At 46.8% G+C, this 23,402-nt stretch overlaps 1 protein-coding gene across 2 annotated transcripts in view; it reads left to right on the top strand.

Moving 5' to 3' along the window:
• NAA15 (N(alpha)-acetyltransferase 15, NatA auxiliary subunit) overlaps positions 1-23,402 on the top strand; it is a 180,636-nt gene that overhangs the window by 128,692 nt on the left and 28,542 nt on the right. For both annotated transcript variants that reach the window (XM_029595406.1, XM_029595321.1), the window contains exons 15-17: positions 1,851-2,044; positions 5,015-5,123; positions 16,025-16,123. In XM_029595406.1, the coding sequence (XP_029451266.1) occupies positions 1,851-2,044; positions 5,015-5,123; positions 16,025-16,123 (402 nt within the window). The remainder of the gene's footprint in view (positions 1-1,850; positions 2,045-5,014; positions 5,124-16,024; positions 16,124-23,402) is intronic.

Below are 23,402 nucleotides of genomic sequence, written 5' to 3' on the forward strand. Positions count from 1 at the left end.
TCAGTCTTTGATGTCTTTTCTGGCTCCGCTTCTTTCTTTTCTTGTTCTCTGTTGTACCTTTCTCCCTGTTTTTTGTCATCCGTCTCTGCTGTCTTTGTCCTTCTTCCTTTTTTGCTTTGACAGTGTGTGTTTCAGTCCCACTTGCCCCTGCCTTCGCTGTCATCCTGACCCTTCTGTCCTCTCCACTTTGTCCCCTCCTGTCTGTCTCTCATTCTCAGCTTCCTTGTATACTGTCTTACTGTCTGGTCATTTCCTTTCTGCAGTCTCACTGTCTTTGTGCTTTCTCCCTTTGTTACCTTCTGGGCGTTTTACCTGCTTTCCCTTCTCTTCCGTCTGTACTCTCTTTCATACCTCCAGTGTCCTCTGATTCCCCCCTGCACCTTTTCCTCTGTTCCTCTCCTGCACTGGCACCAGTCCTGCATGTGTGCTTTCTCTCCCCGTTCTCCTTTATTCATTCTTTCCCAGGCCTCTCCCCTAAGACGAATAGTTGAAGAGAGCAGAGTAGACTTGCTCAGGAGGATGGGCTGTGGCCACTCTTTCCCCACCCCATGGTTTACCTCCATTTCGAAACATGAGACCCGGGGGAGAGGTGGAGGAGCCTGAGTTACCTTCCCGTGTGGCAACGGTAGCAGTAACTTCCCTTCCAGCAGGGAAAGGCAGGATCCACAGGCGGCGCAGCAGTTCTTCCGGGAGGGAGGAAGGATGGCGCAGGATTCTCTGCCCTGCGCGCCTTGGGGAAAGAGGAGCCAGATTCCGGCCCCTGTGATGGCACTTGTTTTGCTGGAGAAGGGGTGAGAGAGAGAGAGCATTGTGTCTTCAAAGGATTCACACGTCCTGCCTGCTTCTCCTTTGGAAGCTGCTATGCATGTTGACAGTGAGAGCTGAAGCTGTGCCAGAGTTTGAGGCTTTAAAATGCTGTGTGTTTGGGAAGCTCTACCTGTGGGGAGCTGTTAAGTGTGTTCCTTTTTTTTTTTTATCCTACTTTCCAAAGGGAGGGAAAAAAAAAGCTTCTGCAATCCCTTTGTTCCCTGTATGTACCGGATCAGTCCAGACTCCTGGGTTCATGGGTTTGGTGTCATATTCACACTAAATTTTCAGAAATTTTCAGAACTAAATTTTCAGAACATGTATCCATACACTGCAACATGCGTCCCAGAAAATAAGCCTCTCTTATTCTGGGTGGAACTTGTTGTGCTATAATATTACCCCGCTTTCAGGCCTGTTCGCAGAACTTACGCTAGACGAGCGAAGAGTCACGCTACACGGTTACATTGCCTTTTAAAGGGAAAACCCCTCCCATCTTCTCTGTCCTCGGAGGATGCGCGCATCTTAGTTCAGTGTCATTGACGTCAGAGGAGTCTTCTGGTTAGCTGGCGGTCTCGAGAATGAAGGACTTGGGCTGCTGTCGCCCAGAGCGCACATACCCAAGCATACTCCTGTTTTAGCAGGGCCTCCGTCAAGAGCACTTCGTTTTGTACCTTTAGGAAGGTAACCCGAGCAGCCACTCTAAAGCGAATAACTGGGGGGGTTAGCGAGAAACTGAATTGCTGCAAGAGCGCGCATTATGGTGATCCCCGCTGGCTCAGCAGGGCTCACCACTGTTGCAATGCTTTGGGGGTCATTTTCAAAGGAGTTACACATGTAAATGTGACATACTATCGTAGCAATTTTCAAAAGCTATTTACTCGAGTAAAGTGCACTTACTTGAGTAAATCCTATGGACAATTCAATGGCATATATTGTAGCAATTTTGAAAAGCCCACTTACTTGAGTAAAGTGTATTTACTCGAGCAAAAACCAGTTTTGCTCGAGTAAATGCTTTTTAAAATCTACCCCTTTGTGTTTTGTAGCCAACATGTCTGACAAGGAGCTGAAGAAACTTCGCAATAAGCAGAGGCGAGCACTGAAGAAAGCACAGCTGGAGGAAGAGAAAAAGAACGCAGAGAAAGAGAAGCAGCAGAGGAATCAGAAGAAGAAGAAGGAGGACGACGACGAGGAAATCGGGGGTCCGAAAGAGGAGCTTATCCCGGAAAAACTGGCAAAGGTACCGCCTTCTCAGCCGTTGCGACAGGCAGTAGGAAAATCCTGCTTTTTACAGCATTTGTGTCTTGTGTGGTCGAATGACATTCCCACCCCTGCTTCTTAAGATCAGGATTTGACACTGGGACAGCTTTACTTTTTCATTTGGGCCTTAAGGTGGTGGTTGAATTGATCTGGGTGAACTTTTCATTTTGAATCCTGGTCGTGTATGAATTTGGAAATGTAGCAAAACGCAGTTCAGCTTAAGGCAGTCCTGGCCGCCGCCTCTTATGTAGTTTTGGAGCTCAGATTTTTAAGGCAGAAGCAGGGCTATTCCTAAGCGTATAGTGGGTTATTTTCAAAGGGATTTCTGCAGGTAAAAAGCACTTTACCCGTGTAACGCTCCTGTCCGCTAATTGCCCATCCTGTGTGCAGGTTAAAGTACGCATGGAGCTCCCCCAAAGCACGTGCTTTTATCCACAGGGCAGTGGAGGGTCAGGTTGGGAGAGAAAACTGCGCTCATCGTTTTGGATTTTCAAACCTCTGCGTGTAGTTTTCATCAGAGCAGGTGAAAATCTCTGCCGGCATATTTCCCTGGGGCAGTTTTTGAAGTAAGAGTACAGTACCTGTAATTGTCTTCTGCAAACTGGTGCAAAGACTGTGCAGCAAGGCAAGCGGTTTGACAATTGCCCCCATAATGGACAGGATTTAGAATTGGGGCAGTCGGATAAGGTAAATTGAAATCCATTCAGAAACTTTGTATTAAATTAAAAAAAATAAAAAAAATCCCTTTCAGATTAACAAATGGCTGTACGTGCATGCTTGATTACCCCTTCCGATTCCTCAGAGAGATAAATAACTGTGCATTTTCTGGTCCAAACTATGCTGTAGTTTGCAAGGGCACTGGTTATTTAGACTTAGCCGTGGGATGTGTGGGGAAACAAGAAAGCGCACTGTGCCTATTTTCCAGAAGGCAGGAGTGTGTCACTTCTCTGCTACTTCTATGCATGCCAAGATACAAGGCATCCTCTGTGCCAAAGCACACAGCCACGATTGGGCTAACTCCAGCTGTCGCTTCCACTGAAAAAGCACCATTTTATGCCTGAGCAAAACAATCCAATATAGTGTCGAGTTGCACTAGTTAAATCTGGAGCTTTCCGTGTTCAAGGAGGGTGTTGTAATTTGACATTTTTCTGGCTTTAGAGTTCACTCTTTTTTTAATGTAGAAAATAAGGGTCAACAAGCAAGCTGGAAGTGAGACCTTTTTATTGGACTAATTCAAGACATCTGTGACTGGCTTTCAAGAGCTCTGCTCCTTTCAGCAGGTGAACAAAGAGCCAGTGCAGTTACAGTGCATTTAAACAGTAGCAAATGACCTTCTGTGTGACCTTGGGCAAGTAACCGTTGGCCCATGTACAAACGTAGGGCCCGATTTACTAAACATGTTCCCCATAGACAGAGAAGGCAAAAATAAAGCTTTAGTAAATCTGGCACTTAGGTTGTTAAGCCCTCTGGGGACAGGGAAATACGAATACAACTTGCCTTGAGCTCGGGTTTAGAAAGGCAGATAATGATAGCCAAGCGTGAGGTTGTCTGCCTGTGTCAGGAAGTTACAGGTTGCATTACACTTACAGCTCAGTAAAGGGATGGGGCGGCGACAGACAGTGAAACATTCAAGTTCCAGGGAGGGCCTGTATCTGATAATGGGTAAGAAAGCCAGGGTTCTTCTTAGGTCCTTCCGGGCTGGTTTCAAACTATTTGATCCTCTTCATTTCAAATGAATATAGAGTGAATGCAATATATATAAGATCTTATGCAGAAATATGAAGAGGGAAATGAGACAAAAATTAAAGACAAGAATAAACCTTTACAGACATAACACATTACAGAGAAGAAGAGAGAGACACCTCAGCAGATAAACACTTCTCAAGGGGCAACCGCTCCCTTAATAACCTCACAATCAGCAGTGCCGTGCACCCTAGGCAGTGAGGTCATGTGATCTTTTTTCCTCTCTCTCTCGTGTGCTCTCCCACCACAAATCACCTCGGCTACTCACATAAATACGTACCCAAAACGAAAACGCCCCCAGCTCCACCTGCGTCTCGTCCCTCCTGCACTCCTTTCAAAACTGCCGCCTTTGCCCACTTCCGGTGCCCTAGGCCACCTCCTAAACCACCTGGATCTACTATTGTGTATAGGTGGTATATAAAAAAATGTATAAATAAATAAATACATGATTCCACCGGCCCTGACAATCAGGGTACTTAGAGGGAATTTCACAACTATACAGAAGCAGAAAGTATATGAAATTCAGATGTTCAAATGTTTTGCAAGAATAGAAAGAGAATTAATAAGGGCTTCGGCTCTCTATGCTATCTATTATCAGACAATAGGGCTCCTGGAACTGTAAAGTACTGGATCTGTCTCCCCTATGAAACCCTCCTTACCTATCCCTTTACCCACCTGCAACTGTAACACAACCTTTAACTTCCTGGCAGGGCAGACCTCCTCACACCTATCTGATTGACTGCAACTGCGCCTGCTCTTCACTGACCTGCTGAAGGAAGCAGAGCTCTTGAAAACTTATCATAGATGTATCACATTAGTCCAATAAAAAGCGCTCACCCACAGCTTGCTGGGTCACCTTATTTCTCTGTAAAAGGCAGCCACAATGCCTTACTGTTTTTTGTAAGAATCTGTACCGTGGAAGAACTAGAAGCAGGAAGTCAGTCAGCTTTCTTTTGTATAGGCAGGTGGTAGAAAGCAGCTTTCTGTCTCTGTTCGTGCAGCAGTTTGACTTTTGTCTCCTACAGTTGCTGAGGGATTGTAAAAAGCCCTCCTCTCTCCCCTTCCAGCAACAGAAAATCAAGCATCTGATTGAGGCAGCATAGCCTGCTTTGGGAGTCGGTGTATTGCTCTTACCGACAAGTCCACTTCCTTTGCAAAGGAGCCACGCTTAACTTGTCTATATTTTGATTTTTTTTTTTTTTTTTAGGTTGAAAGCCCATTAGAGGAAGCTATTAAATTTTTAACACCATTGAAGAACTTGGTAAAGAACAAAATCGAGACCCATCTTTTTGCCTTTGAGATTTACTTCAGGAAGGGTAGGTAACACGTTTGGCGAGCTGCTGAGGCACGTTAATGCTATTCTGCTGTCTTAGTAAAGAACAATCAGTGGCCAAGTGGCAAGACTTCTGGCTTGAATCACAAACCCCTGTGTGGCGGAATAACTTTGCAGGACTGGATGCTGGCTGGAATGTAACAGAATGCTGCTCGACCACATCTGGTGGTCAGTATTTATTTTTGTACTGAACCGAGGCTGTCTATCCAGCTACTAAAGGTGAACGTGCAGAGCGGGTATTGGCAGTGGCATTCTAGACTTGTATTTCCAGTCGCGCCATACTGGACACAAATCTGGGTTCCCCAATGGCAAACTCGGTGTCTGCTTTTGGGCAGCCTTTTAATCCATAGGAATAAATCTGCCCATTATCACGTCATGGAATCGGAGTCTGCTGGTTTTTGGGTGTTGTCACGTCGCCTGTGATGCAGCATTTCAGCTGTAGCCCTCGACCATTAAAGGTCCCTGCTCTGAGTTTCCCGCTCAGGCTCGGTTATATGTCACAGGAAGATTTGCTTTCTGTCAGCCTTGGGCAGCGTTGGGCAGAAGGACTTCTGGGAGTCAGAAGCAGTTCCTTTCCGGTGCTCTGCTCTTGAGCCCAGAGCCACTGACAGCTGCAGAAGCCAGCTCTGGAATAAACTGCATGCCCCGTCTCCATTTGTATTACATGTGCCCCTTCTGCCTTAGGGGACTGAAAACGGAACAAGGATGGTGCTGTAAGTGGTGTGAGCACTTAGTTCTTGGATGCCAGTGAAACCCTTCCGTTCCAGATGTTGTGGGATTGTATTATTGGCAGGTGATATTGTTACAGGGTTTGTCTTTTGTGCTGTCTGCTTGAGGTTTGATGTGGGGCATTCTGTATCAGTTAATGTATGATGCTGGGTGGGGGGAAGGTTGCCTAATGGGATTTGAATTAGTGTTACAGGGCTCGCCACAGTGTAATTTATATTTGTACTTTTATAATCCACTTTGGGTCGGCTTTACAAAGACTATAAAGGCAGAATAGAAATCTTGAATTAAATTTAAAACTGCTGCAGAATGTCACCCCATTGTACTGCTGTATCTCAAATGTTAATCTCACCCTCCTGTACCCAACAATTTTTTATGTATCAATTTTTTTGTTTTAATTAAAAAATAATAATATGGAATGGAAAAAGGTAAGTTTCATACATATGAATGCATGCCTCCTCGGCCTTGCTTCAATTTTGTAGTGTAATCATAAGCTTACCAACCTTCCAATCCTTTTGTTATTTATGTTTCTTCTTTATTTTAATCAATGTGTGAATAAATAGTAAAATTATTCTCTATATGACGCCAGTACTGGCTTTTGGCTTATTTGCTTTGTATAAGATATTTATAGTCAAAACGCCATTAGTGTGAACCTCTTTAAGGTAAGATTTTATACTAGGAAAATGTCCATGGTGAACGCCATGATAATAAGGTATAGAAAACGTATCACTTATCTCCCAACACAGCTGTGTTTCGAAAAAGTATCCTTTCTTCCTCAGGGGAGTTTGTATCCTTTTAATGGAACGCGCTCTCAAGTTCCGCCAGTTCTGCAGACTCTTCTCCTGGCCCAAATTTGAATATCTCCTGCCTCAAAATGGCAAACGCTAATTCAATGGCGTGCTGGTTTCCTCGGCATTGTCCTTGTGCTAACTAGCACTGATCCATGGCTTTAGTTATTCCTTTCTCTCAGGCTTAATCAGCTCTGAATGGCGGCGTTTTTTTTACGCTTCTCAGTTTGCTATTTTATAAAAAACTACGGATCACAATCCCGCCAATGGTAAGAGGGACGTCTTGGTTGTTACGTTACTCAGGTGTTTAGAAATCAGCTGTGAGCGACGTATTACTTGTTACGTAGCTCACAGTGGGAGGAATACCAATATGTCTAAAGATCAGCTGGGGACAGCGTCTTACGTCTTACGTCATCAGTAAGAAATTTCTATTCAAAACATACTATAATGCATGTATGCCAGCAGGGAATCCGGCTCGATTATTCTGATTATGTCAATTAGAGTCAATTAGAGACCCCATTGTACTGCGACATTAGGCGCTCTGTGGGTCTTATCCCACAGTAAAATGTGTTCCCTGTACGTACCCAGATCAGTCCAGACTCCTGGGCTTTGCCTCCCTTCCAGCAGATGGAGACAGAGAAAGTTTTACCTAGTGTGCCTCCTCCAGTCCATCAGTATTTTTCTGTCTGCAGCAGATGGAAGGTGATGCAAATCCTGCAGTCTGAGGAGAATTAAAAAAAAATTTTTTTAAGATTTTGGAACTTGCTGTAGGGTTAGGATTACTACTTAGCTCTCCCTGAAGGTCGATAGGTCCTGGTGGGGCCATCCTTTCAGGTAGAGAAGCAGAAGAGTGGGAGGAGTTGAAAACCCCTGGGTCTGTCGGGATCCTTGACCCACTGAGGGGGGAGATAACTGGTGGGGCCAGTTCCCTCTCCTCTTGCCTGCAGCCACAAAAAGGAAGTCTTTTTTTTTTTTTTTAAGTTAAAAAAAAAAAAAAGCCTCACAGTTTTTCTTTGCTTTTTGTTGTGCTGGTCAGGTGCGTTGGCTGGTTTTTTGCGGCATTCCAATTTGGGGATGTCAGGCACACTTGAGGTCTGGTTTTTGACGGCTCTGGTGTGGGCAAGCTTGTGTGGCGGTTGTGTAAAAAAAACAAAAAAACCCCCAAAACCAAAGTAATTTCTCAGCCATGCCGCACGGTGGACAGTGTGCGGCAAGTGGGGGACACATGCGTGCCTTTCTCTGACTGGCACTTGCTTCCGCTGCATCTCCAGGGGAGAAGGTAGTTAGTGGAGTGCTAAGGGAGCCTCGGACAGGCAGTGATCCTCCTCAGTCAGTGTGGGGGGAGCTGAGCAGCCCGAAGGTGCCTTCCCGATTTTGGCGGTAATGGTGGCCATTTTATCTTCTTTTGCTGCCGTGACTGACAGGGCCTGCAAGGACTCTGCCCTGCCTCCACCTGCAAATTGAAGGCCCTCAGAATCGTGGGGGCCCCAGCGTCCTCTGCTGGAGGAGGAGGAGGAAGATCTCCTGGAGCAGGATCCAGATGAATCAGGGGATGTTTTCCCAGATTTTGTTTTCTTATGCATAAGGCTTTTTTGGCAAAAAGGACAGCTGGACGTTGTCTTCCCAAGCCAGTGGACCTTTAGCAGCCAGTTATGGCCAAGAGGCCGCATTCGGCTTGATCTGGTGGGACAACCAGAATTTGGAGAGTGCTGGTTCATCAGTTGCCTTCGGAGAGTACAGATAATAGCTTGGAGGCTGATGATCCTCTGGCTGGTGATCCATCTGGGGTGAAACCACATTTAGGCAGCATGGACCCTGATGAAACTCGGGATCAAGCACCCTCTGTGGAGGGAGATGATCCAAAGGTGGTCTGCCTTTTTTGCCAGGAGGAATTGTGACCCTTAATATCATGTGTTCTAAATGAACTGGGTATTAAAGAGCCCCAGGCTGATTCAGACTACGAGGGAGTGGATATGTCATATGGGGTTTGAGGGGGCCAGCAAAGGCGTTCCCTTTCCACAAGTCAGTGAAGGAATTAGTGCTTCGGGAGTGGGAGACTCCAGATACAGGTTTGAAAGTTGGCAGAGCCATGGAGAAGCTGTATTCATTGTTGGAAGACACTTTAGATCTCTTGAGGATGCCGAAGGTGGATGCTTTAGTTTCCACAGTGACAAAAAAGACTACAATTCCAGTGGCAGGATCATCGCGATTAAGGATATACAGGATAGGAAGTTGGAGGTACACCTCAAGAAGATTTTTGAGGTGTTGGCGTTGGGCATTCGCTCTGCTGTATGTAGCAGTTTTTTGCTCCAGGCCAGATTACGCTGGGTACAACAATTGCAGTCCGATAAACCGTTATCCCCGGAGGACACGAAACAGGCTGAGAGACTGGAAGCTGTGGTGGCCTATGGTGCAGATGCTTTGTATGATTTCATACGCACTTCCTCTCAATCTGATGTTTGCGGTCTCCCTTAGAAGGCTTCTGTGGTTAAGGAACTGGTCTGTGGATGTTTGGTTCAAGTCTCAGCTGGGATCACTTCCTTTGGGGGAAGCTGTTTTTTGGTGAGGACTTGGAGGAGCTTGTGAAGCTTCTCGGAGAGACCAAAGGGCACAAGCTGCCAGAGGGCAAGCCGACAGTCTGCAGAGGTTTCTTTTCGGCAAGGGCTCGTTTCCGGTTGAACCAACGTCCCTAGCAGTCTCATCCTTCGGGAGTAGGTCAGAGACAAGGGGCCGGGAAGCAGCAGTCTTGGAATCAGTCCTTTCGAGGCCATAGACCAATCAGAAGTGGTTCCAGTCAGGGAGCCTCTGAGTCCAAGGCCTTCCAATGAAGTGAGGCCGGCCTGCTCCTCTGTTCCTAGAATCAGAGGTCAGTTAACATTTTTTCTCGAGGAGTGGTCAAGATCATGTCGGATCGGTGGGTCCTAAGTGTGATAGAACACTGTTATGCTTTAGAATTTGCACATCCATTAAAGGATTTGTTCATAAAGTTCCCTTGCACTTACGAGCAGAAAAGACATGTGGTTTGAGAAACTGTCAGTCTACATTTGGGGGACCATCGTCCCAGTGCCAGTCAAGGAGCAGGGAATAGGAAGGTATTCCATTTATTCTGTGTCCCAAAGAAGGACAGCGCTTTTCATCTAATTCTTGATTTAAAGAAGGTGAATGTGCTGTTCAAGGTACCTTGTTTTCGAATGGGAACATTGACATCGGTGATAGCTGCTATGCGCAAAAGAGAGTTTTTGGCGACTCTAGATTTGACCGAGGCGTATGTCCACATTCTCATTCAACCGGACCATCAAAGGTTTCTCAGGTTCATGATCCTTGGAGATCATTTTCCGTTTTGTGCCCTGCCTTTTGAGTTGGCAACAGCACCAAGGATCTTTACAAAGGTTGTAGTGGCTGCAGCTCTTCGGCAGGAGGGCGTCCTGGTTCACCGTATTTGGATAACTGGTTAATTTGCACAAAGTCAGAGGACCTTTTTCATCGGGGAGTGGTAGTAGTGCTACAGCGCTTACGGTCCCTAGGCTGGGTTGTGAATTTGCACATGAGCCAGCTGATGCCGTCTCAAGTTCTGGTATTTCTGGGAATGCGCTTTGACACCAGGCTCAGGAAAGATTTTCTTACTGAGAAGCAGATTGTCAAGATCCAGGGACAGATTTGCATATCTGTCCCTGGATCTCAGAGAAGTGCTGGCAGGTCCACTGTGTGACCTGTTCAATAGATCCCTAGAAACGGGAGTGGTGCCGAGTGATTGAAGAAGAGCGTTGGTGGTCCCACTTCACAAGAGTGGGAACAGAGAAGAGGCTGGTAACTACAAACCAGTTAGCCTCACTTCAGTGGAGGGAAAAGTAATGGAGTCAATGTTGAAAGAGAGAATAGTGAACTATCTACAGTCGGGAGAATTGATGGACCAGAGGCAGCATGGATTCACCAGGGGAAGATCCTGTCAGACAAATCTGATACTTTTTTGACTGGGTAACCAAGGAATTGGATCAAGGAAGAGCACTTGATATCATCTACTTGGATTTCAGCAAAGCTTTTGATACGGACCCGCACAGGAGACTGGTGAATAAAATGAGAAGCTTAGGAATGAGTGCCGAGGTGGTGGCCTGGATTGCAAACTGGTTGACGGACAGAAGACAATGTGTGATGGTAAATGGAACTCTCTCTGAAGAGAGAGCGGTTTTAAGCGGTGTACCGCAAGGATGCGTGTTGGGACCGGTCCTGTTCAATATCTTTGTGAGCGACATTATGGACGGGATAGAAGGTAAGGTTTGTCTTTTTGAGGATGACACTAAGATCTGCAACAGAGTGGACACGCCGGAAGGAGTGAAGAGAATGAGACGGGATTTAAGGAAGCTGGAAGAGTGGTCGAAGATATGGCAGCTCAGATTCAGTGCCAAGAAGTGCAGAGTCATGCATATGGGGAGTGGAAATCCGAATGAACTGTATTCGATGGGGGGAGAAAGGCTGATGTGCACGGAGCAGGAGAGAGACCTTGGGGTGATGATGTCTAATGATCTGAAGTCGGCGAAACAATGTGACAAGGTGATAGCTAAAGCCAGAAGAATGCTGGGCTGCATAGAGAGAGGGATATCGAGTAAGAAAAAGGAAGTGATTATCCCCTTGTACAGGTCTTTGGTGAGGCCTCACCTGGAGTACTGTGTTCCGTTCTGGAGACCGTATCTCCGAAGAGACAGTGACAAGATGGAGGCGGTCCGGAGAAGGGCGACCAAAAGGGTGAATGGTCTTCATCGAATGACTTATGAGGAGAGATTGAAGAATCTAAATATGTACACCCTGGAGGAAAGGAGGAGCAGAGGTGACATGATACAGACTTTCAGATACTTGAAAGGTTTTAATGATCCAAAGACAACGACAAACCTTTTCCATCGGAAACAAATCAGCAGAACCAGGGGTCACGATTTGAAGCTCCAGGAAGGAAGACTCAGAACCAATATCAGGAAGTATTTCTTCACGGAGACGGTAGTGGATGCCTGGAATGCCCTTCCGGAAGAAGTGGTGAAGACCAGATCTGTGAAGGGACTTCAAAGGGGCGTGGGATAAACACTGTGGATCCATAAAGTCTAGAGGACGTGAATGAAGAGTGGGTGGTTCGCGGGAATGACAGCTACTGCCTGGAGATAATACCCTTATTCAATAAACATACTCATGGTTAATGCGACTCCAACATTGCTCTAAGCTTCAATGGCAAGAGGAAACGTGGAAAAAGATTTGCATTCACAAAAAAGGCGGGGAGTAGCTTGCTTGTTACGCGGTTACTACCCCAAACAAAATAAGCCTGGTACTTCACTTTCAATGCATATCCAGCATAGCTCTCTGCTTCAACGGCAGGGGGGAAAGTCAGATACTTCACTTTCAATGCATATTCAGCATAACTCTCTGCTTCAACAGCAGGGGGAATGAAGAAAAGTAGATCTATATACAGACAACAACCAACAAGATCTGAATTATTTAGTCTGGGTAAACAAATAAGCATGGGTATAGCTTGCTTATTGCAGCGGTTACTATCCCTAACTAATTAAGCTAGATATTTCACTTAGAGGCAGTTCCAACACTGCTCTCTACATTAATGGTAGGGGTGGAAGGGAAATAGAATCAAAAGGTTACTAAGAGCCAAGAGTAACAGATAAGTATGAGAAAAAAAAAAGGTGCAAAACTTGCTGGGCAGACTGGATGGGCCATTTGGTCTTCTTCTGCCGTCATTTCTATGTTTCTATATTGCTAAGCAGAACGGCTCCCAGGGTCTGGGATTATTTGCAGGTTCTTATCTCCAGGCTACTGCCTGGAGATAATACCCTTATTCAATAAACATACACATGGTTACTGTGACTCCAACATCGCTCTAAGCTACAACAGCAAGAGGAAATGTGGAAAAAAGGATTCGCACTCACAAAGTGGGGAGTAGCTGGCTTGTTACGGCGGTTACTACCCCAAACCAAATAAGCCTGATACTTCACTTTCAATGCATATCCAGCATAGCTCTCTGCTTCAACGGCAGGGGAGAAGAAAAACTGATACTTCACGCATATCCAGCATAGCTCTCTGCTTCAACGGCAGGGGAGAAGAAAAAAGGATTCGCACTCACAAAGCGGGGAGTAGCTGGCTTGTTACGGCAGTTACTACCCCAAACCAAATAAGCCTGATACTTCACTTTCAATGCATATCCTGCTTCAACGGCAGGGGAGAAGAAAAACTGATACTTCATGCATAGCTCCCTGCTTCAACGGCAGGGGAGAAGAAAAACAACCAATAAGGGCTGAATAACACAGTCTGGGTAAAACAAATAAGCATGGGTGTAGCTTGCTTATTGCGGCGGTTACTTCCCCTACTACCCATAACTAATCAAGCTTGATATTTCACTTGGTTGTAGCTCCATCACTGCTCTCTACATTAATGGTGGGGGTGGAAGGGAAATAGAACCAAAGAGCTAAGAGAAACAGATAAATATGAGAAAAAAAATGTGAAGCTTGCTGGGCAGACTGGATGGGCCGTTTGGTCTTCTTCTGCCGTCATTTCTATGTTTCTATGTTTCTATATATGGCTTCCACTTTGGAATTGGTCCCTTGGGCATTCACTCATGCATCTACTTCAGTCAGCCTTGCTCTCCAGATGGAACCCAGTATCTGAGCAATTTCATCTACTGCTGCCTCTTAACAGGTTGAGTCTGAATTGGTGGCTGTGTCGGAACAATTTGGGCCATGGGATGGCCTTTGGAAGTCCCGAGTTGGATAGTAGTCACAACCAATGCCAGCCTCTCCAGTTTGGGGGCTGTGTGTCAGGCTCAAGTAACACAGGGACACTGATCTCCAGAGGAGAAGTTATGGTCCATCAACATTCTAGAGATGAGAGTGGTGCAACTAGCATTGCAGGCCTTCCTGCCACTTGTTCGGGGCAGACCAGTGAGAGTTTTGTCAACAATGCAATGACAGTGGCTTACATCAGTGGCAGGGCGGTGGCGCAAGAGGCCCAGGAGTTAGTCCACTGGGCAGAGTGCCATCTGGAGATCCTGGCAGCTTCCCACATAGTGGGATTGGACAATGTGTAGATGGATTTCCTCAGGCGGCATCAGTTGGATCCCAGAGAGTGGGAGTTGTCAGAGGAAGCCATGCTCCTGATTCGTTGCAGGTAGAGGGAGTCCCTTGCATGGATCTCATGGCAACGAGGAATGCCAAGGCTGAAGGAGGGAGCATGGGGCAGGAGGAATCGAATCCTTAGCCCTCCTGTGGCCACAGGGGATTCTCCTGTATCTGTTCTTGCCATGGCCACTGGTGAGCAAGGTCTTGCGAAAAATAGAGATTCATCTGGGGCAGGTAGCTGTGGTGGTGCTGGAACGGCCTCATCAATATTGTAGTGGACGGTCCATTACATCTGGCTCATCTCCCCAATCTGCTGCGCCAAGGTCCCATATTTTTTGGATCAGGCGGGTCGCTTCTCTCTCGCGGCTTGGTTTTTGAGAGGAGGCGCCTGAGAGAAAAGGGTTACCAGAGGATGTTACCACTTTGTTATAAGTAAGAAAGAAGTCCACCTCCTTGGCATATGTGCAGGTGTGGAAGGTGTTCGAGGTATGGTGCGTGGATCTGATTCGAGCTTCTGTGGCCCACATTTTGTCATTTTTGCAGCAAGGTTTGGTGAAAGGTTCAGCTTTCAACTCTTTAAGGGTCCAGGTGGCCGCCTTGGGGTGACTTAGAGGGCAAGGTGCATGGGGTGCCTCTGGCTGCGCATCCGGATGTGGTGTGTTTTCTGCAAGGTGTTAAACATTTGCGTCCTCAGTGCACAAAATATGTCCCCCATGGTGCCTAAACTTGGTTCTTAAGGCGTTGTGTGAGGCACCGTTTGAGCCGCTGCACAGGGCGACTTTGAAGGATCTTACTTTAAAGGTCGTTTTTCCGGTGGCAATTTGTTCAGCTAGACTGATATCAGAGCTACAAGCCCTTTCATGTAGGGATCCTTTCCTAAGGATTTCGGATTTGGGTGGTCTCGTTGTGTACAGTGCCTTCTTTTCTTCCAAAGGTAGTTTCGTCCTTTCACGTGAATCAGTCCATGGAGTTACCAGCCTTTCCAAATTTGGATAGGAAGGTTGCTTTGGATAAGGAGTTGAGGTGTCTGGATGTGAAGCGAGCACTGTTGCGGTATCTGGAGGTCACCAGTAGCTTTAGCATATCCAGTCATTTTTTCATTCTCTTCAATGGTGCAAAGAAAGGGCAGAAAGCTTCAAAAGTGACCATAGCACAGTGGTTGAAGGAGGCCATAGTTTCGGCGTACATTTGCATGGAACGGTGGGTGCCTCAGAGTCTGAGAGCTCACTTGACTCATTCGCAAGCAGCATCCTGGGCTGAATGTCAGTGTTGCCATAAGAGATTTGTAGAGAGGCTACTTGGAAGTCATTGCACACTTTCTCCAGGCATTATCATCTGGACGTTCAGGCTCCAGATACCATGGGCTTTGGGGAAAGTGTACTTTGAGTGGGACTCTTGCAGACTCACCCGGTTTAGTGAAGCTTTGATACATCCCAGGAGTCTGGACTGATCTGGGTACATACAGGGAAAGGAAAATTGGTTCTTACATGCTAATTTTCATTCCTGTAGTACCATAGATCAGTCCAGAGCCCCACCTGGGTTTGGAAGGTCCACTTAATCTGTGTGTTATGTATATAAGCTGAAGGATTTTCAATTGGCTTTTTCTGGCTCTGGTAATGGTTATTTTCCATTTTAACTTTTATGGTTATAAGGGTTGTTCAGATTAAGTGGCTCCTTCTCTTGCTGCTCGTTCGGCAGGAGATGTTTGATAGGTTACGTTGAGGTTTTGGGATACTTTTCCATCTTGGCTTGGGTATAGGTCAATATTGATGGACTGTAGGTAGCACACCAGGTTAAGTGACAGTGTCAGTAAAACTTTCTCTGTCTCCATCTGCTGGAAAGGAGGCAAAACCCAGGAGTCAAGACTGATCTATGGTACTACAGGAATGAAAATTAGCAGGTAAGAATCAGTTTTCCTATATTGTTGTGTTTGTTTTGCATTGCATTTCTAAGCTTTTAAAACTAGGGCCTCAAAAAATGTTCCTTTTAATTAATCGAAAGCCAGCAGGGAGCCGTCTTAAATGAGAGCCATGATTCCTGCTGGGATTTCACTGCCTGGTTGGTGAGTGGTAAGTGATGAGCCGATAAGGCTTCCACTCGTACAGACAGAACTTTCTCAAAGTCTGCTGCTTGTACAAATAACTATTCTGAAATGGAGAAGGTGTGCAAATGGTTTTCGGGGTAATGCTTGCCCATGTCGGAAGCCTGTCTGTCGAGTAGACGAGTAGTCCCATTTTCAAAGGAATTCACTGCAAATGTTTCTTTTCCAGAGAAGTTTTTATTGATGCTGCAGTCTGTGAAGAGGGCATTTGCTATCGACTCCAGTCATGCTTGGCTTCACCAGTGTATGATTCGCTTCTTCAGTGCCGGTATGGTTTTATTTTATTTAATATGTGATAGGCAAAGAGTGACTCTGGCATCAGTCAGACTGGAGACATATATGATTATTGTTGAAAATTTGGAAGATTATTTTATAATATTTTTATTCCTGGTGGGGACAACAGTGTGATTTCACCCATTATTTTTTCTCGCTCAGTCTTACTAAGGTAGTCAGTTGGGTGACTATAGTCCCTTTGTTTGGGGGTAGGAGGCTGGCAAGGAACTCTCACTGCCCCTCCTGCCCAAGGATGAATCCTTCCTTGATGCTGGTCCACTTGCTAGCATTGCTCCCTACAGTAGCATTCATCCCCACCCTTCTGAGATGCCTAGTAATAAGTAATAAGTTTTCTCCATTTTATTTTCCCCTGTATAACTTTGTACTTTGTTGTGTGATCTGCTTTATTTTGCGTGTGATGCAAAAAATCTGTTAAATCAAGATCTGTGTAGCAGTCAGTCAACACTGTTTAACAGATTTTATTTGATTGTTTTCTTCCTGCAGCATCAATTGAACTGCAGTTCCTGTTCATACCTGGATCAGTCCAGACTCCTGGGAGTATGCCTCCCTTCCAGCAGATGGAGACAGATACATGCCAATGCCAGTGAAACTATCTAACCCGGAGTGCCACCTGCAGTTGCTCAGTACTTCTCTGTCTCCAGCAGATGGTAGAGGAGCAATCCCTGTAGTGTGGAAAAACAAAAAAGGGAGAAGAGAATGAAGTTATTTGTTAGTATCCCTCCCTGGAAATTGTTAGGCCCTGGTGGGGCTATCCCTCCCTGTGTTGAGGAGAAGGAGCACGAGGTCAGGGACCCTTCTCTGCCTTGGCTTTTTGCCACCCGGGGGGGGGGGGGGGGGGGATTAGCTGGTGGGGCCAGTTCCCTCCCTCCCAGGTGGAATCCGGCAACTCTTCAGTCAGGGAAGTACCCATGTCCTTCTTCCTAAAAAGTTAAAAAAAAAAAAAAAAGAGTAAAGCTTAATTGAAGGCAGAGAACGAGGTGCTGAGCGGCAAGGGTACTAGCAGCCAGAAAAGCTGCGTTTTAAGCTTTTGGGGCTATTCGGAGATGAGTTCTCAGCTGCGGGCATTGCTGCAGTTCACTGCATGCGGCAGTGGGACTTTTTGTCACACGGTCAGGCTTGTTTGCAAGCGGAGCGGCACTCGGTTTTGTGATGGTGCGCGGCAGTGCATGCTGCTCATGCGGCAATACACGTGCGCAGCTGTCCCAAGCCAAACTTTATTCTTGTTGCTTTGGTGGAGAGGTTGGGTTGGGAACAGCATGCGCCACGTCTGAGTGGCAGCCGAAGCGGTGCTTGGGCGCGAGATCACCTTTGAAATCAGCTGCCCCTCCCCTGTCACGAATGGGAAAGGCAGCCTTGTTAGGTGCCCATGGCTTGCCTGAGCTGTTTTTTTTGGGGGGGGGGGAAGCGTGAAGACCTTCCTCTTCTGTTGGCTCTGGGAGGGCAGGACTCTATTCACCAGAGAGAGGCTGATTTGGATGGCGAGGGGGGGTTCTCCCAGTCAGGGATTGGAGGCCCTCGCTCCATTCTCGTCAGTTTATTTTGCTTATGCACGAGGTATATTTGTCACATCAGGCCGTGGGGAAGTTCTCTGAGAGAGCCTGGTGGACATGGCCAGGCAAAAGACCTGGAGGGTCCAGTGTCATGAAAGGCGCCCAGGGTCCTCGGGATGAGGATACTTTTGGGCAGTCAAGATATTGACTTTGACGATTCAAAGGGTGGCGCTTCGCAGCGGCCTGCTTTTCCAGACCCGGCTGGGGCTGATAAGGACCCGGCAGTGCCTGATAACAGCTCGGATGGTCAAGATCCGGATGGAAGTTTGAACCAGGTGCTGATGGCAGAAGGGGACAACTTGAAGGTGGTGCATCTTTTCCGGAAGGAAGAGTTGTGGCCCTTGATTCCTCATGTTCTTGAGGAGCTGGGGATCAAAGTTCCTCAGGAGGAGTCTGATCAGGAGGGAGTAGACACAGGCATGGATGGCCTGAGGGGTCCGGCGAAAGCTTTCCCTTTTCACAAGTCTGTTAAAAAGCTAGTGGTCAGGGAGTGGGGACACTCTGGAGATGAGCCTAAAGGTAGATTGGGCGATGGCTAAACTGTATCCATTGCCTGAGGACACTCTCGAATTGTTGGCACTTCCTAAGGTGGATGCGTTGGTGTCGGCGGTCACTAAGAAGACCACCATTCCTGTAGCTGGCTCAGCGGCGCTGAAAGATATACAGGACAGGAAGTTGGAGATTCACCTCAAGAAGATATTTGAGGTGTCTGTCTTTGGTATTCATGCTACAGTGTGCAGTAGTTTCAGGCAGAGGGCCAGTTTATGCTGGGTGCAGCAGTTGCAGGCTACTAGAATGCTCTCTCAGTCCGAGACTAAGTAGGTGGACAGCCTGGAGGCAGCAATGGCCTATGTTGTGGTCACTTTATATGAACTTATCAGAACTTCTTCCAGGGTTCTGATGTCTGCAGTGTTGGCCAAAAGGATCCTCTGGTTGAAGAACTCATCGGCGGATGTTGGTCTAAGTTTCGGTTGGGAGCCCTGCTGTTCAAGGGAAAGCTTCTGTTTGGAGAAGACTTAGAGGAGCTTGTGAAGCGGTTCGGAGAGTCCAAGGGCCATAGGCTGCCAGAGGATAAGCCAAGAGGGAATAGGGGTTCCTTTGCTGGGCTCTCCCATTTTCAGTCAAACAGGTGATTTTTTCCTGGTAGGTCCTTGGCAGGAGCTCAGAGGCAAGGTGCCAGGAGGCAGCAATCCCGGAATCAGGCCTTTCAAGGGGCCAGGAAATCAGGCAGAGAAGGTCTCAGCCAGGATTCTGGCGGAGCAAAGTCCTCACAGTGAAGTGACACCGGTCCACTCCTCTCTCTCTCTCTCTTGTCTGACTCTGTTTTACGAGGAGTGGACCAAAATCACAACAGACCAGTGGATCCTCAGTGTGATAAGAAATGGCTACATGTAACAATTCTCTCATCCGCTACGGGACTTACTTATGGTTTCCCCCTGCGCCCCTGGCTGCAAGAGAAAGGTGGTTCAAGGTACCGTGAATCGGTTGCAAGAACTGGAAGCCATAGTTTCCTTTCCTATGGGGGAACAAAGGATGGGAAGATTCCATTTATTTCGTGGTCCCGAAGAAGGATGTCCTTCTGTCCAATTTTAGATCTGAAAAAGGTGAATGTGGCTCTCAGGGTTCCTTGCTTCTGAGTGGAGACTCTGTGGTCAGTGATTGCAGCATTGTGCAAAGGAGAATTCTGGCTTCTCTAGACTTGACTGAAGTGTATCTGCACATTCCAATCCGCCCAGATTACCAGCAGTTTCTGCGCTTCAATGCCCTCTGGAAATAATTTCAGTTTTGTGCCCTTCCATTTGGTCTGGCTTCGGTGCCGCAAACATATACCAAGGTGATGGTTGTTGTGGCAGCGAGTTCAGGAAGAAGGGCATCTTAGTTCACCCATATCTGGCGACTGGCTCATTCAAGAGAAGCCAGAGGCCCTGGGAGCTCAGGCGGTGTCTCAGGTCTTGGAACAGCTGCGGTCTCTGGGCTGGGTGGTGAATTTGACGAAGAGTCATCTCACCCCATCTCAAGTTCTGAAGTTCTTAGGAGCATGTTTTGACACCAGAATAGGGAAGGTGCTCCTTACACTTGTATTCTCAAAATGCAGAAGCAGGTTCGCAGATTGTTGAATGCAGCAATTCCCAAAGTCTGGGATTACATTCAGATTTTGGGCTGTATGGCCTCGTTGTTGGAGCTGGTCCCTTGGGCCTTTGCCCATATGAGGCCTGTACAGCGGTCCCCCCTCTCGCATTGGGATCTGTTGTCGGAGCAGTTTCACCTTCCTTTGTTACTTGAGGAGCCTGCCAGGTCCAGTCTTTCATGTTGGCTTAGTCAAGAATATCTCAGGCGTGGAGTGGACTTGGAAATTCCAGACTGGATGGTAGTTACCACCAACACTAGTCTCCCTGGTGGGGGGGGGGGGGGGCAGAATCAGTTGGCCCAGGAGCAGTGGTCCATGGAAGAGAAGTCCTGGTCTATCAATCGTTTGGCGACAAGGGTAGTACAGTACACATTACTTGCTTTTCTGCCTCTCATGAGTGGCCGCTCAGTGTGCAGATTGTTGGGCAATGTGACCACAGTGGTTTATATCAACAGACAAGAGGGAACCAGGAGTTGGGCAGTAGCCCAGGAAGCCCACAACTTGTTTCTCTGGGCAGAGCAGCATCTGGCGATGCTCGCAGCATCTCACATTGTTGGAGTGGACAATGTACAGGTGGGTTTTCTCAGCAGAAACTGGACCCTGGGGCATGGGAGCTGTCTGAAGAGGCGATGGCTCTGATATATCGCTGGTGAGTTACTCCCAGCTTGGACCTGATGGCGTTGCGAAAGAACACCAAGGCACCTCGGTTTTTCAATTGCAGAGGAGAGCACGGAGCAGAGGGCATGGATGCTCTGGTTCTACCTTGGCCCCGGGGAATTCAACTGTATGTGTTTCCTCTATGGCCCCTAGTGGGGAAACTGATAAGGCGAAGAGAAGTGATTCTGATGGCGCCAGAGTGGCCGAGGCACCCTTGATTCGTGAATCTGGTCAACCTGGCGGTTCACAGTCCACTACAGCTCAATCATTTGCTGAAACCTTTGCGGCAGGGCCAAATATTTTCAGATTGGACATATCGCGGCCTGGCTTTTGAGAGGCAAGAAGGAGATCCTGAGGTTGTCATTTTCGCTTTGATGCAGGCTAGGAAGACTTCCACTTCTTTATCATATCTCAGAGTCTTGGAAGGTTTTTGAGTCCTGGTGCACCAACCAAGGAGTTGTCTCCACTCAAGCCTCGATATCACACGTCTTTGCTTTCTTGCAGGAGGGTTTGAAGAAAGGTTTGGCCTTTAGCTCTCTTAAGGTACAGGTAGTGGCCTTAGGCCAGTGATGGCGATGCAAATCTATCTCATTCATATTCATTGTGGATATCCTGAAAACCTGGCCTGTTTGTGGCACTCGAGGACTGGAGTTTGCCATTACTGCCTTAGGCTGTCTTCGAGGCAAGGTGCACGGAATGTCGGCTGCTCACCCGGATGTGGTTTGCTTCTTCCGGGGGCAAAGCATCTGCGTCCCCCGTTGCAGAGAATATGTCCTTCATGGAACCTAAATTTTGTCCTCAGGTTTGTGTGGGGCTCCTTTTGAACCTTTTAGAAGGGCAACGGTGAAGGATCTCATGTTAAAGGTGTTTCTGGTGGCCATTTGTTCCGCCCGCAGGATTTTGGAACTGCACACGCTGTCGTGAAGAGAGCTTTTCCTGAGGATTTCAGATTCTGGGATTTCTTTGAAGACTGTGCCCTCTTTTCTCCCGGTGTCAGCATTTCATTTGAACCAGACCATGGAACTTGCGGCTGTTCCGGATTTGGAAACGTTGGCTCCACACACTAAAGACCTATGATGTTTGGATGTGAAACGGGCTTTGTTGCATTACCTCAAAGTTACTAATAACTTCAGGGTGTCTGACCATCTTTTTGTGTTGTGGAATGGTCCTAAGAAGGGGCAGAAGGCTTCAAAGTCTACGATAGCATGAGGAGGCAATAAGCTCAGCTTATATCTGTAAAAAGGGCGCCCTTACCTGGTGGGATTGAAAGCTCATTCTGTTCGGTCTCAGGTGACTTGTTGGGCCAAATGCCAGCTGGTATCACCGCAGGAAATTTGTCAGGTGGCTACTTGGAGTTGTAGCAGGCTTTCGCCAGACATTTATCATTTGGATGTCCAGGCTCCAGGGGCTTTGGTGGGAGTGTTCTTCGAGCGGGACTCACTCAGTCCCATCCTAATTAGGGAAGCTTGGTACATCACAGGAGTCTGGACTGATCCGGGTATGAACAGGAAAGGAAATTTGGTTCTTACCTAATTTTCGTTCCTGGGATACCACAGATCAGTCCAGCGTCCCCACTGGTGTGGGGGAGAGTCTGCTTGTTCTTCTGTCTTGGTTCTATTGTATATTGTCTTCCAAGTTATGTTCATCCAAGTTGTTCGCTTCCCTGTTCAATGTAAGACAATTGTTGTCATTGTTTGCGTGCTTGTTAAATGTAAACCGAACTGATAAGTAACCCTGTTACTTGAACTTCGGTATATAAAAGCTATAAATAAATAAATATATATATATATAGGCTGCATAAGAACATAAGAACATAAGAAAATGCCATACTGGGTCAGACCAAGGGTCCATCAAGCCCAGCATCCTGTTTCCAACAGTGGCCAATCCAGGCCATAAGAACCTGGCAAGTACCCAAAAACTAAGTCTATTCCATGTAACCATTGCTAATGGCAGTGGCTATTCTCTAAGTGAACTTAATAGCAGGTAATGGACTTCTCCTCCAAGAACTTATCCAATCCTTTTTTAAACACAGCTATACTAACTGCACGAACCACATTCTCTGGCAACAAATTCCAGAGTTTAATTGTGCGTTGAGTAAAAAAGAACTTTCTCCGATTAGTTTAAATGTGCCCCATGCTAACTTCATGGAGTGTCCCCTAGTCCTTCTACTATCCGAAAGAGTAAATAACCGATTCACATCTACCCGTTCTAGACCTCTCATGATTTTAAACACCTCTATCATATCCCCCCTCAGTCGTCTCTTCTCCAAGCTGAAAAGTCCTAACCTCTTTAGTCTTTCCTCATAGGGGAGTTGTTCCATTCCCCTTATCATTTTGGTAGCCCTTCTCTGTACCTTCTCCATCGCAATTATATCTTTTTTGAGATGCGGCGACCAGAATTGTACACAGTATTCAAGGTGCGGTCTCACCATGGAGTGATACAGAGGCATTATGACATTTTCCGTTTTATTCATCATTCCTTTTCTAATAATTCCCAACATTCTGTTTGCAGAGCTACTTCAGATTTAAAGTGTGTTCTCCTGGTTGGGAGTTACGAAGTAAAGCATTTTCTTTCAAAGTGGGGTTTATCCTCTTCCACCTTGCTCATTTGTGGGAAATTGTTTTGCATGTTTATTAGGATTGTTGTAGGAATAATCTTGGCTTGGGAACAGGTCAGAACTGAGCAACTGCAGTTGGCACTCCGGATTATATGCCAGTGAAACTTTCTCTGTCTCCATCTGCTGGAAGAAAGGCATAATCCCAGGAGTCTGGGCTGATCCGTGGTATTCCAGGAACGAAAATTAGCAGGTAAGAACCAATTTTCCTTTAGTCCATTTCGCTCTGCTTGTGATGGATTGTGAAATGAATTTGTCAAAAACATGCTGCTATAGGAACAGCGTACAAGTCACACTCAGTGCA

This window comes from Rhinatrema bivittatum, chromosome 1 (genome assembly GCF_901001135.1).
Source record: "Rhinatrema bivittatum chromosome 1, aRhiBiv1.1, whole genome shotgun sequence".
NCBI classification, from domain to species: Eukaryota; Metazoa; Chordata; class Amphibia; order Gymnophiona; family Rhinatrematidae; genus Rhinatrema; species Rhinatrema bivittatum.